We start from the raw sequence: 13843 nt of genomic DNA on the forward strand, positions 1-13843 counted from the left end.
AAAACAAAATGCCGAACACTTATGAAGGCCAAATGGTGAGTTGGTCACTGATAAAGACTTGAAACTTCATAAAAAGGTAAAATGCTTCAACTGAGTTCCCAAACGAATAGCCGTACTCTAGGGGTAGCCCTCCAGCTTCCATAAGCTCTTTTGGTTGCATTCAGCTGAAATTTAGATTAAGGCATTACAAAAAAAAAAACACTTAAATAATCATTTCATATTCAAAATCTCAGTTTGCTGCACTTCAGTTGGATAAGAGACAGCCCCAACACAATTGCACTAAATTATGATTCTTTCTTTAACACTACAACCACCAGAGCTAGTTCATTCCAAGAAACACGGAGAATGAACAAAAGAATGTGGATGAAGTTCGAAACGAAAAGGCCTAGTTACGGTGCCCGACTCCAAAATGAAATCTTTTTGCCCTCTCACTGAATGCATACTCCAATCTAAGAGGGCCCAAGGGAGAGTCAACCCGGATCCCAAACCCGTATCCATAACCACTACCAGGTTTGAACCTTGCTCCAGCAGGATCACCTGATATATATTATGTGTATAAACCAAAGGAAATCAGGAACTTAAATTTTCTATATTGGCAGATAGTATGAATTTTTCTTTTCAACCATCACACTACCAAAGCTAGTTAATGCTTAGAAACTGTAATGATTATATTCGAAATGACGTACCAGGGACCATTGGGCCTGATCCAAGATCACTACCATAGTCAGCAAAAAGTGCCCCTTCCACTGGCCCGTACTGCAAAAGACAGAACCAGGAAAGGTATGGTAAATATATAGCTAAAACTGTGAAGATCAAATGTCCATGACAGTTTTCATGCTTAGAAAAAGCGGCGAGCCTTACGGGGCATGGTAAGAAGTGGAAACATGTTTTTAAAGATGAAATTATCTGCTTAACATACCATAGGGAAGGAGATTTCTCCGCTTCCGACAACATAAGATCTACCAGATCCCACAGCACCTTCGTCATAGCCTCTGACACTGTTGGTTCCACCAATAGCAAAGGCTTCGTGAGGAGAAAAATTGCCCACCACATGACCACCAGACAAACTACATGGGCAATGAAACCAACAGTAGAATCAGGTCTTCTAGGCATATTACTCAGTTTACCTTTCCATGAATAAGCATTAACCAGAACTGAAATGTTGTTCCGCTATCCCGTTCTGTTTGTACATCTTCTTGCATCCTACAGAATGAAGAAAATAGAGATACCTCAAAAGAAACCGAGCAAGACCGACATCAACACCCTTCCTAGCACGAGCATTCACTCTGTTGAAACACAACCACTCAGGCAAAACAGGGAGTCCTTGCTCCATGGTCAATACAAACTGTAAAGAGATAGAGAGGAGAATCACATGAAACCCAAATATGAAATATTAAGAAGTGTCGAACTAGAAAGTTAAGAACAAAAACCGACCAGCGAAGACCCACGGTCACCAGAATCAGTGTAAACGCCCTCAAGTTTGGCAAGCAGCATGTCGTCATGTGAATTGCCACTAGAAGATCAGGAAGTAGAACATATAACAGATATTAGGTTCAATGTCTAAAATAAATATTATCTCAAGTGTAACTACATTTTTGCAAAAGACTGATAAGTCATATCCATACCTAGCAGTAAGTGGGCTGCTGTAGTAATCCTTGATAAGAGGATTTCCTTGCTCATCGCGAGCCCCAGCACGCTGATAAGATTTAGACGATTAAATGGAGTTTATAACAACAAATAAAAAGAAGCCCATTCAGGTGCCCATTCCCTCAAATAACGAAGTGATACAAAATCTTTGTAAAAGAAAAGATAATATTTTTGTGAAGCTATAGAAAATAAGTGAATAACTACACATGATGTAAGTGGAATCTAGTACTCCAGTTACATGTATATATATGTAGCCAAGTCCATTTAAGGAACGTAAACAAATTACTCCCTCCATCCACATTTGTGTGTCCTAATTTCCTTCTTGGTTTGTCCAATTTTAAGAGTACTATTTCTAAAAGTAGAGAAGAGTATAAGAATTTTCACTCTTTCCAACAATACCCATTACTAAAAGTTCAATGACAAATCTTTTACTCTTTCATTAATTGTGTTGTATAAATGTTTATAAGGATAAAACTGAAAAAACAGTTCTTTAATGTGATTAAACAAGTTAATGATGTTCCCTTACAAAGTTGAGTTTTCAAAATAGGGAACACAAATGTCGACGGAGCGAGTTTCTATTAATTCATATATTTTATTAATAGAATCTGACTTTTAACTTCTCAGCATTCACAATGGTTCCACACAGTACCTGAAAAATAATTCCAGCTGTTCCTGTCCACTTCGGCCTGAAAGGTCGATTGAATTCGATACCTGCTGTAACGCGGCCAATTGTCACATTACTATTATTAGGTTGATTTCCATGAACTAGTGTTCCTGGCGTTCTTGAGTTCTACATGTGAACAAACAACTCTGCATGTCAGTGATCTATCAATACTGGTACTTAACATAGATTGACAAACCTTGGATTACCTGAATCATGATCGATCTTGATGTACGCTTGTCATCCCCTTCAATCCATGGGTCAGTGTAATTTATGCGGAAAATGGAGTCAATTTGCCCCCTTTCCCATGAAACATTAAGCTTTTGGTTTCTCCCAAAAACATTCCTATGAGAATAAGCAAAGCTGCAAACCAATTTTCAAAGAGACACCATTATTAAAAGATGAGCAATGCTGCAAACCAATTTCAAAGAGAAACACTCATATGATAAAACTGAGTTAAATTAATAACTTAATAATCACAGCACATACAGAACGACTGAACGAGATACATTGAGGTATAGTTATGTAGCGAATAACATGATAAATGTTACCTTCCAACTAATCCGGACAGAGGGCCACTAGTTATCCTGCATCAAAACATACAGAATAAGTATCATATCACCACCGCACATAGAAGACACCAATCTGGTTTCAAGGTAAGAGTGAAACTTAATAGTAAAGCTGTACATTCAACTTATAAGTTATTACTTATTGCACCTTGATAACACCACTCACCCACTAGAAATTCCGCCACCAGCAGAGAAACCTCCACTAACACGCTCGACAACATTCATTGTCAAATCAACTTTGCCAGTATCTACAACTTTCCAGAAGAAATATGAGTTCCAAAGAAAAGATATGCATAATATCTGCCCGGATCTGTGCAGCTTTAGAAAAGATGCATGTCATGATTTTTAATGTGAAAGCCAGCAAAATGGGATTAGTAGTTGAAGTTCTCGTATGCCGCTCATAACCAATGACGAATACATGGAACATAAGTAAGATTCTAATTATGAAGCCAATGCATACAAGCTAGTTCAACGAAGAACAAAATCACAGGACTGTTCATTTAAAACAGAACTCTATGGTAGCTCGTCATTGGTTCATTTCCCTCAAACTGGATGAGTTTTGGAGAAATAAGGTAGTTTCCGCTGTTTGGTGCAGCTTCAGTTCCATGCAACACCTAAAACTTAAGTGTCACAGACTCACAACTAGAAAATTCTTCTCCAGAACCAAGGAGATTAACACATTCAACACAATGCATGTTTTCACTTACAAACGCAATGCATGACTCATATGTTATTTGAGGCAAAGACTCAGACTCATGTTATTTCAGGTGAATGGAAGTTTACCTCCAGCTGGCTGCGGGATAATGCTAACATCTTCCATAATTCCCATAGCCAATACGGTCTCCACATCTCTTTTACCTTGAAGCATACTGTATACCTAAAGGAGAACCACAATAGGGGAGATAACTATAAATTAGCCTAAGTTTACCACAAATATACATTAATCTATTTACAAAGTAACTGCCCTTTGGGATATAACTAATGTCTAAGAAACTTTTTTCAGCGTCAAGCAGCGTTTTTTTGACGAGGCAAGGTGTGGCATCACCACATATAGTAGAGGCATAACCTTGATTTGAGAGAATCTAATAACATTGTAATACAAAGTAAAAGGTACATAAAGTCTACCACTAATATGGATATAGAAATATAAGCAAATCAAGTAGCAAGTAAGCATGTCTTTTACAATATAACTCATATAATTGGACAGCAAGTATAATAAAAGAACGAGAACTTTTACTCTTTTATTTTTTAAATTAAATGTTAACAAATTAGACTGTTCATCGGAATGGTACATAAAATCATGTTTTTATACGCAACTACGAGAGTCCATCCAACACCCATCTTTTGGTTGCCTTTAAGATGGGAAACATTAACCTGTCGGTGATTTGGACCACAAGGACATGCATATAGTTAAGGAAGCAGGGCAGGGTGGTTTCCTTATTTTGGGCACATGCATTGATGCCATTAGTAAGACTCAATACAAATACTAATGGTCACTTCATCACTTTGCCTATTTGACCCCTATATATACCTGCCCTTTCTTTGTTGTAAGCTGCCGAAGAATAGTCTCTGGCCTTGTTTTCCCAGTAGTTGGCTCACCTCTGAAAAGCAACAAACGTGTATCAAATTACTTACGCACTCTAACTAAATTAGATTGCAGTAATCATCAAAAATGAGGGAGATCTGGAGGCAGTTTCTTACGTCTTCCTATCAAGAAAGCGTATAGAGATATTATTCACCTCTGCTTCTGATACTTGAAGCCTAATAACCCCACCTGAAAGAATTTCAAGATCTGAAACCTGCAAAGATTACAAATAACAGAAAAAAAAAACATTCATTAACAAAGGCAGTCGAGAGTGGTGCTAACGATATGAGAAACCAATACAAATTTCCGGAACTTATTGTGCGAAAAATGAGGAACAAACCAAACCAAATAGGCCACGCTCCCTATACCACCCGTCAATGGAGTTTATCACTTCGTTCAGACGCCGAATATTCACAACTTTTCCTGCACAACTTGATACCGAAAGTTTAACTAACTGAGGAACTTCCAACCATTCTTTTTATTTTCGAGCTAAAGAAGAAAAAGAATAGCAGAAACATCATTTCTATCAATTTGGTGAAACTTGTAAACTCCTTGAGAAGCTTACCATATCCGTCATGGAATGCATCCTCTAAAAACTTTGCTGGAAGAACATTTGCTCCTTCACATATCAGCCCTTGGAATTCTTGATTTGTTTCTACCTTACGAGCATGGAATCCATACCATAACAAACTCATTAAACAGCAAAGTTTTAAGACTTTTCTCTGTTTCCATTTTCAAATGAATAGAAAGGAATACAAAATAATTTAACCATCTAAGAAATGTAAAGTAACATCGAGTACTTTCAGCCGACCTAGAAAAATTGTACAATCTCTAAATACAGTTAAAGTACTAAATAAATATCCCTGATATATTGGGTTCTCCAGACGAATTTGAATTCCAAAAACACAAGCGTGAAAGAACGAAACCCAACTGTAGTCGGCTAAAGGAGGAGAAAACTAATCAAGTCTTAACAAACTTAAAAGTAAGCAAACTTTTTGCATCATCAACATAAAAATATATGGTATCACATTAGATTTTACATAAGATACTACGGAAAAAGTTTAAACATGTTGATTCAGGGATTGCAGGTACCTCACCAAAATTGTCTAGGAAATAGACCTTCTCTAACTTTTCCACATGTGCGATCAGTATCACATGTTTTCCTTGTATGAAATATTCCTTTTTAACTACTATGCATATTTTAAAATCATTCAACGCATCACATAGATTAGTATATTACACAAACCCTAAAGAAATTCTTCACCTATCAGCCCAGATCCTAAGTCGGACTCGCATAGGACCTTCTCAGGGTTGAAACTAGGTAATTGCCTAGGCAACCATGGCATGGATGCAATTGTATATCTGGGGAATTTTCAAGCAATTCAATGCCTTTGCAACCCTGATCGCCTAGCATAGACATAGCTTTTAATGACATAAGTTTGGAACTATTCATCCATATGTTCATAATCATGTCAAATAACCATGTGGATGCAAAAAAAAAAATTGTAAGAAGGGCACAACAACCGTGATCTGTAGGTAGTTTCATGACATAGTTTAGAACAACCCCGTAATACTACTTTGTTCGACTAATTGTCTAATTCACTGTCAAAAGTATTAAGAAACAAGAAAAATCCATTAAATTGAACGAAATGTACCTGAAAAATCAATCGTATTCCATCTCGGGTGTCAACGGCAACAGGCATACAAGAGCTGAAATACCCACGTTCCATTATCCTATGAACATCCTCTTGGACCTCACGCACAGTTAGGGCAGAATTCGGTCGACAAGCCTTCAAAGCATCTGCTGCCTCAGCTTCAAGATCCTTCCTTTCAAGCTCCTCACCATCTTTATTTCTAATCAAAACCTCACTAATCAAAACCCTCTCTTCAGCTTCTCTTCCATGTCGACTTTGAGCTACATTACTTCCCTTCAATTGGGGTTGCTCTTTAACTTCCGATGGTACACCCCTTTGATTCGATGATTCTTCTGGTTGGGTTAAAGCTAAAGAAGATGAACAAAGGAGAGAAGATTTGGAAAGGAATCTTTGAGGTTTTTTACGAGTTCGTATCGATGTGAAGAAATCATCGATAATTTCTTTGGTTTTACTGAGATTTGTGGATAGAGTCTGGGAGCAAAATGGTAAGTTGGAGATGATTGGACGGGAATTTTGTAGGAGCATAGATTGTAGCTTGATCGAAGAAGAGATGAATCGAATATCCTCATCTTTTCCCATTTTTGAGTAATTGATTTCTCGGTCAAAACCAATTTCAAGGTTTTGGAAGGTTTAAAGTCGAGCTAAAACCCTAGTTTTCTGCCATTTCCGATTAGTGAAGACCTGGGGTAGTGAGAGGAAACAACTTAAGAATCATAATTCATAAATCATAACCATCGATCGACAAATGAACATCAACTCGTAAACTCGAACATATCTAAGATTCATAACTTATAAGAAATTAAGAATCATAAATCATAACCATCAATTGACAAACCAACATTCGACTAATTAACAAATATTGAACCTATCTAAGATTTATAACTTATAAGAAAGTAAGAATCATGATTCATAAATCATAACCATCAATCAACGAATGAACATTTTGACTATTTACAAAATTTGAACTTATATACGCTTAAAAGAAAGTAGGAATCATGATTCTTAAGAGGAGACTCATCAATTTGAAATTTCAAACCTTCAAGTGTCTGCAAACAAGAACTTAAAAGAGGAATTTCATCAAACAGTTGGGCTACGAAACAATTTAAATCATCTCCACAATTCTCAGAGAGACTCATCAATTTTACACATCAAAGTGGTCAGAATCAAATCAAGTATCTGAGTACTCACCAGAAATGTGAGTATCCCAACGTTGGAGGATTCCAAAATTGAAAGTTCAACCGAATCCTTGAGAGAGAAAGTGAAGATTTAAGATAAAACCCTAGTTGCTCGGCAGCTGGGCTCCTTGTTGTCGTCTACTTTTCTGTTTGAGAAAGATTTGAGAGAAAATGCAACTTGAAACCCTCACCAGAAATCACCGGAAATCCTTGAGAGAGATAAAGTGAAGATTAAAGATAAACCCTACCAGAACAGTTGCTCTCAGCTCCTCCTTGCTGGTGTGGCTTCGATTAAAGGAAAAAAAAAAAAGAATACAGCAGATGCAATACCAAAATTGCCCCTACTCTTAAAAGAGAATTACCAAGGTTGCTTCACACGGCTCCGCGAGGGAGGTGTAAACAAACCGAGCTTTTAACGAGTTGCTCAAGCTTGGCTCGACTATTGCTCGTGCTCGACTCGGAGATTAATGAGTACGATCTTAACACGAGCCCAAAATCATACTCAGTTATGTAAACGAGCTGAACTTGATCATTCTTTAATGTATCCCGAGCTACACGTGAACAACTCGTTTAATATACTATTATAATAGTGTAGTACATAATTACGCATTGGTATTGAAACTTGTACATGAAATATCAACCATTAAAAGATTATTGGAATATGATTCATTAATCATTATTATTGTATGTGACAAATGATCATTGAAGTATTTTCATAATTTAGGAAGTTCTTTTAATTTGAAGTATTTTGATAAACAGCTTAAAACAATGAGAGCTCGAGCTCTTTCAAACTTATACGAGTCGAGCTTGAACAAGTGGACAATTACTCGAACGAGCTCGAGCAAACAGTCAAATACACTGTGACGCCCCAAGCCCAGCAGTTACCGATATTGTCCTCCCTTTCGCCACCACCCTCGCACGGATGGTAGGAGGTTTTGTTCGTGGCGAGAGCACTCCCAGCTTCCCCAAAAGGCCTCGGCACTTACCAAGCTTGAGCATACACCTATAGCCCAGGCTCCGGACACTCTCGTGAGCGATGTGGGATTATCACAATTCCCCACCCTCAACGAAGAGCCGTCCTCGGCTGTGATACCACTTGTGACGCCCCAAGCCCAGCAGTTACCGATATTGTCCTCCCTTTCGCCACCACCCTCGCACGGATGGTAGGAGGTTTTGTTCGTGGCGAGAGCACTCCCAGCCTACTATATTGTGATAGTCCCACATCGCTCACGAGAGTGTCCGGAGCCTGGGCTATAGGTGTATGCTCAAGCTTGGTAAGTGCCTGTGATAGTCCCACATCGCTCACGAGAGTGTCCGGAGCCTGGGCTATAGGTGTATGCTCAAGCTTGGTAAGTGCCGAGGCCTTTTGGGGGAGTTGGGAGTGCTCTCGCCACGAACAAAACCTCCTACCATCCGTGCGAGGGTGGTGGCGAAAGGGAGGACAATATCGGTAACTGCTAGGCTTGGGGCGTCACAAGTGGTATCAGAGCCGAGGACGGATCTTCGCTGAGGGTGGGGAATTGTGATAGTCCCACATCGCTCACGAGAGTGTCCGGAGCCTGGGCTATAGGTGTATGCTCAAGCTTGGTAAGTGCCGAGGCCTTTTGGGGGAGCTGGGAGTGCTCTAGCCACGAATAAAACCTCCTACCATCCGTGCGAGGGTGGTGGTGAAAAGGAGGACAATATCGGTAACTGCTGGGCTTGGGGCGTCACAAGATTGTGATAGTCCCACATCGCTCACGAGAGTGTTCGGAGTCTGGGCTATAGGTGTATGCTCAAGCTTGGTAAGTGCCGAGGCCTTTTGGGGGAGCTGGGAGTGCTTTCGCCACGAACAAAACCTCCTACCATCCGTGCGAGGGTAATGGCGAAAGGGAGGACAATATCGGAACTGCTGGGCTTGGGGCGTCACATACACGAACCGAGCTTGAACATCTTATTACTCGGCTCGGCTCGACTAGAGTACACCCCTAGGGATGGGAAACGGTCCGGACGGGGGGTAGTCCATGAACAACTACCCATCAGGTTCGGGCACAGAAGCAACTCAAACTTGTCCACTCTGGCAACCGGACAATACAGGCGGCCATTTCAGTTTTTCTCTGTAAAAATGTCTGTCTGTGTACGTTTTTTTAGCCGGACACCGATCTGGTGGGCACCAGGTATACACCGTAATTTGTCGAAAAAAAAGTCACCAAATTCATTAATTTAGTTTACAATAATAACAAAATTAAAAAAACCGAGATAAAAGGATCGTCAATTAGTAATAAGCTTCTCAGAGTTCTCAGAGATAAATCAAAAAAGAGTGGAACATCGATTATAATTAAGGGTAGGATTTCGCCACCTAAAAGAGACATGACTAAAAGAGAGCCGCATAGAAGAGAAAATAAAACGGTTGGACTTCTTCTGATTTCGAAGGTTATATGCCATAGCTAGCTTAATCTAATTCAACACTACTGTAGACGGTAGGAAGTCTACAGGTCGGAAGTCAGAAGGTTGGAAGCGTGAACGTCTTCTGGAATTCCAAACGTCAAGATCTTGATTGATGGGCACCAGCAACGTCTAGAAAAAACCTGCAAAAGAAGGTGAACAAACACGAACAAACCTGTGAAGGCTTGGAAGACACCAAGATGGTGCCTGCCCAGGGGCCTCCGACGGTCAAGTTAGCAAACTGTAATAAGAGATAATAAATGAAATGCTAGAGATGTCACCGTTGACGTGTAGTCGGAGAATGACTAGGCTGGTAGAATGGTCGGAGCTAAAGTCTACGGGAGAAGATGATCAGAGGTGTGAGCTTTAGATGTTACCACAGGGTCGAGAAAGCTCTGGTCTCCTTAAAGATCTCAGGAAGCGTCGAGCAAGGAGAAAACTTTAATACCTTTGAGGACGTCTAGTAGTGTCAACAACCAGAACCAGGCGAACTCGTATGCAAACGTCTCAAGAACAATCAAACAACAGTGAGCGAGTGGAGAAGAAAAAGTAAGAGTTGCTTTATCTGCTTTTGATGATTTGAGAAATGGAGATGATCCTCTTTATATAGGCATGACTAGTGATCCGTTAGATGGAGTAATGGCTGACTGTTACGGAGTGAATGCATAGCATGATACCTGGGATGGGGGTGATGTCATCTGATAACTGATCTGAGTGTGCGTGTATACGATCTCACCAACGGGTGAGATGTTGCCACGCTATAAGTGTCATCAATGAGGGAAATGTTTGCCTTTGGAGGCTTGTTGACCAAGTTTGAGATCTCTGTCATCTCGAGTGTATTGGACACGTAGAGGATCTCTTCATTAAGTGACCTACTCCACGTGGTGCGTGGACATTTAGACGTCTCGAGCTCTGGATGTGTAGAGATTCAAACACGTGGAGTTTTGTGCATGTGAGAACTCTTTGCACGTGTTGGGCTTTGACACGAGTTTAAGGGGTTCAGTCGACAAGAGCCCATTGAGAGACTTCTGAGTTGGGGCCAACGGGAACAAGTGTGTTACGTCGGGTCGTCTCAATGGACACTTTATCGCCGAGGGCCCTGGTGTAGTTTTTGGTAAACACAACTACCATCTTACTTTAAATATTTAATGGTTCATATTTATTGTGAGCGAGTATCACAGACGGGTAAGCGGACAACCTAAACAGGCAGACTCGGGCGCTATCCCGATTAGGCCCCCTTGTCCGCGTACATTTACTAAACATATATCGGTTGGGCGAGTTTTGACCGACTCGGTCACCGAGCGTCCACGGATCCTTCGGATGTGGCGCATTTTGGCAGGTACCAGGCCACTAGCCAAAATCCCATCCCTGCCCATGGGTCTGGCCAGAAATTAAGCACAAAATTAACCTTACAAAACTTAATAACGTTACTAGAAAAATCTACGTAGGAGGAATCTTAAAAAATTGAGCAATGATTAATCTAGTGGTTGCTGACAAAATTATATGTATGCCTATATTAATACACAAGCTATATGAGATGTCCCTTTAGTACTTGATGGTCAGAGAGGACATATAAAGGTTATATGCTACTTTAGTTATAAAGTTTTTATACTTTGACATCATTTTATCTCTTTCACTATCAAATTTTAGTTTACTATACAATACGTTATCAACACGATAGTTTCCACAAGCGTGTAAAGAGATTTAGTTATAGATGATGAATTGTCTTGAAGGTTATCCGAAGATCAAGGTAAGTTTCGTTATTGTCTTTCAAATGTCGAATCTAACTAATATCAATTTTGCCTTCAACAAAAAAAAAACTAATATCAATTTTGCAGCTCCCGATTTAGGAGGAAAGAACTATATTAATTATTTTTCAAGAAAAAAAGAACTATATTAATTATTTTTCAAAAAAAAAAAGAAATATATTAATTGGACACTTAATATTGAATCATATTTGGAGGAAAAAATCTAAAGAGGACCACAGTAGAAGGTAATAATGAAACTTCTCAAAATCGTACAGTTGCACTGAATTTTATTAGACACCATCTACGCGAAGATCTAAAGTCAGAATATTTAAATACGAGAGACCCTATATTTGTGGTGGATCGGTCTAAAGAAACGTTTTGACCATTTAAAAAGGGTTATTCTTTCTAAGTCTCTAAATGACTCGCCACACCTCAGACCACATGATTATGGAACTGCTTCAGAATATAGTACTATTATGTTATGAAACCCACAAAATTGACACATTGTGGTTTATCTGTTAGTTAACAACAGATGTTGGAGAAAACGTTTTCTACTTTGAATGCTTCTAATTGGAACTTGCAGGAACAATATAGTAGTATGAAATTTAAATGTCATTCTGATTTAATTTCATGTCTTCTTGTTGCTGAACAAAATCATGAGGTTATAATGAAAAATTAAGAGACTCGTCCAATGGTTATTCAGGGATATCTAAAAATTTATGTAGCATCTTTCTCTAATATAAGAAATGGGCGAGGTGGCTGTGGCAATCACGATCACAACAGAAGTGATAGAGGTGGTGGGCACCACTCTAAACGACACAGTCGTGGTAACAATTACAAATTACTACATGTGGTGGTTACCATTTTGGAGAACGTGGTCGTGGTAACAATCAAAATTGGAATAATGGAAGTGGTGGCTACCACTCTGGTGGGTGTGCTCGTGGTCGACGTGGACGTTATAATAAATCGAGTACTAGACCTCATCCATCTAATCGACAAGATAAAGGAGAAAGGGCATTAAATGAACCACGTGAAATGCAAACTATAGTCATGTTATAGATGTGATATGACAGGTGTATGGACCAAAATACGTCACCAGGAGTGCCCCGAGAAATTCATGATTAATGGGCTTACTTGGTGATCAAGCCCATGAACTAAGGGCTAATGGGCCCGACCCATTTACCTTCGGGTGCTCCTAAGCAACGCCAATGTAAAGAAGCAATTCCAGCCCTGGAGGAAGAGGTCTGCCCTCGCCCCCTTACCAGGCTGAAATATTGAAACACTTCAGCCCTGGAGTAAGAGGTCCACCCTCGCCTCCTCATCAACCTAAGTACGAAAGCACATCCAGCTCTGGATAAAGAGGTCCGCCTCAAATCCTCAACGGACTTCCTACCGTATATCCGTTGGAGAGACGTTACAGTCATTCAAGATGACAATATCCCGGATATATCCGTCAGGGGGTTACGGAATCCATATTAATGGTGACAACTCATGCGTTACCACCATTAAAGATGACAACTCATCACCGAGTAGCAGTCGATCGAAGACTCTATAAAAGGACCAAGAAGAAGATGATACAGATCATCTGGTTATCGCCAAACACATCATGTAGTACTTAACATTATCATCCAATTCTCGACAAATACACTCGACCATCTGGTCATCGCTGAAGATACCCCATATTCCACTTGACATCGCTCTCAAGCACTCCAAGATCATCTGATCTGAGGCAAACTCATCGAGTAACTCAATATTATCATCCAACTTCACACTCGATCACCGATCATCGAGTACACCCATCATTTTCTCTCTCATACAGAGGGACCAATCAGTCGTCTACGACACCCCCACTATTACTATTGTCTTGTCCTTTCTCTGTGATCGACTAATCTAATATCCATTGAACCGCATACGAGTGATCAAAAGGAAGTCGACACATATTTCTCACTCCTCACGGTTGCTCATCAAAGGAGGTCGACTTACAATCAAAGGAGGACGACCTATCGTTATCTCTCCTACGACTACTCATCGGAGTACGACCCGTCTTTCTCTCTCCTGACAAGGTAAGCGAACCACTTTATCTCAACAGGGTTGTCTCATCCACGAGTATTGTGAACACCCTCTCTCCAATAAGTCAATCAATCCGTAGAGAGCGAGCTCCGGCCACTCTACGAGCCGTGCCTAAACTCCGACACCAACCAACGGTAACATTCCAAGCTTAATCTTTCACGTACCCTTCACTTCTCTTGCAAGCTTACTGACTTGACCGTCGGAGTCCCCTTAGGCCAGCACCATCCCGGTGTCCCCTAAGACCTCACGGTCACGTGTGTTCTTGTCTTATTTGTCACAGGTTAAGCCCAAAGACGTCGTCGGTGCCCG

At 40.2% G+C, this 13843-nt stretch overlaps 1 protein-coding gene across 3 annotated transcripts; it reads right to left on the reverse strand.

Annotated features, from left to right (window-relative positions):
- Positions 1-188: 188 nt before the first annotated feature.
- On the reverse strand, positions 189-7578 carry OEP80 (outer envelope protein of 80 kDa). 3 transcript variants are annotated; one of them, XM_086635159.1, is made up of 18 exons: positions 7541-7578; positions 7306-7438; positions 6118-6798; positions 5028-5121; positions 4803-4885; positions 4579-4676; positions 4409-4478; positions 3661-3754; positions 3044-3125; positions 2860-2895; positions 2518-2671; positions 2297-2437; positions 1626-1696; positions 1435-1513; positions 1230-1345; positions 920-1067; positions 687-756; positions 189-537 (listed from the first exon to the last, which is right to left on the reverse strand). In XM_086635159.1, the coding sequence occupies exons 3-18, from the start codon at positions 6694-6696 to the stop codon at positions 386-388; spliced, it is 2067 nt and encodes a 688-aa protein (XP_086491285.1). In that variant the 5' UTR covers positions 6697-6798; positions 7306-7438; positions 7541-7578; the 3' UTR covers positions 189-385. The 3 variants fall into 3 exon arrangements, with proteins under 3 accessions (XP_086491285.1, XP_086491284.1, XP_086491283.1); XM_086635158.1 differs by having other exon boundaries at positions 3044-3131; XM_086635157.1 differs by having other exon boundaries at positions 4803-4912; positions 7306-7577.
- Between the last annotated feature and the right edge of the window lie 6265 nt (positions 7579-13843).

The sequence above is a fragment of the Eschscholzia californica genome, unplaced genomic scaffold, assembly GCF_041429995.1.
Source record: "Eschscholzia californica isolate CP2 unplaced genomic scaffold, dmEscCali1.0.p SCAF_4, whole genome shotgun sequence".
NCBI lineage: Eukaryota > Viridiplantae > Streptophyta > Magnoliopsida > Ranunculales > Papaveraceae > Eschscholzia > Eschscholzia californica.

What these genes read in the sequence shown, in the direction of transcription:
- OEP80 (XM_086635157.1), bottom strand. Translation starts at nt 6,696, where the DNA reads ATGGGAAAAGATGAGGATATTCGATTCATCTCTTCTTCGATCAAGCTA. An exon ending in AGCGTGGCCTATTTGGTTTG is followed by an intron (nt 4,677 to 4,802) that starts GTTTGTTCCTCA and finishes TAATCTTTGCAG; the next exon opens with GTTTCAGATCTTGAAATTCT. An exon ending in CAGCTGGAATTATTTTTCAG is followed by an intron (nt 1,697 to 2,296) that starts GTACTGTGTGGA and finishes AAATCTTATCAG; the next exon opens with CGTGCTGGGGCTCGCGATGA.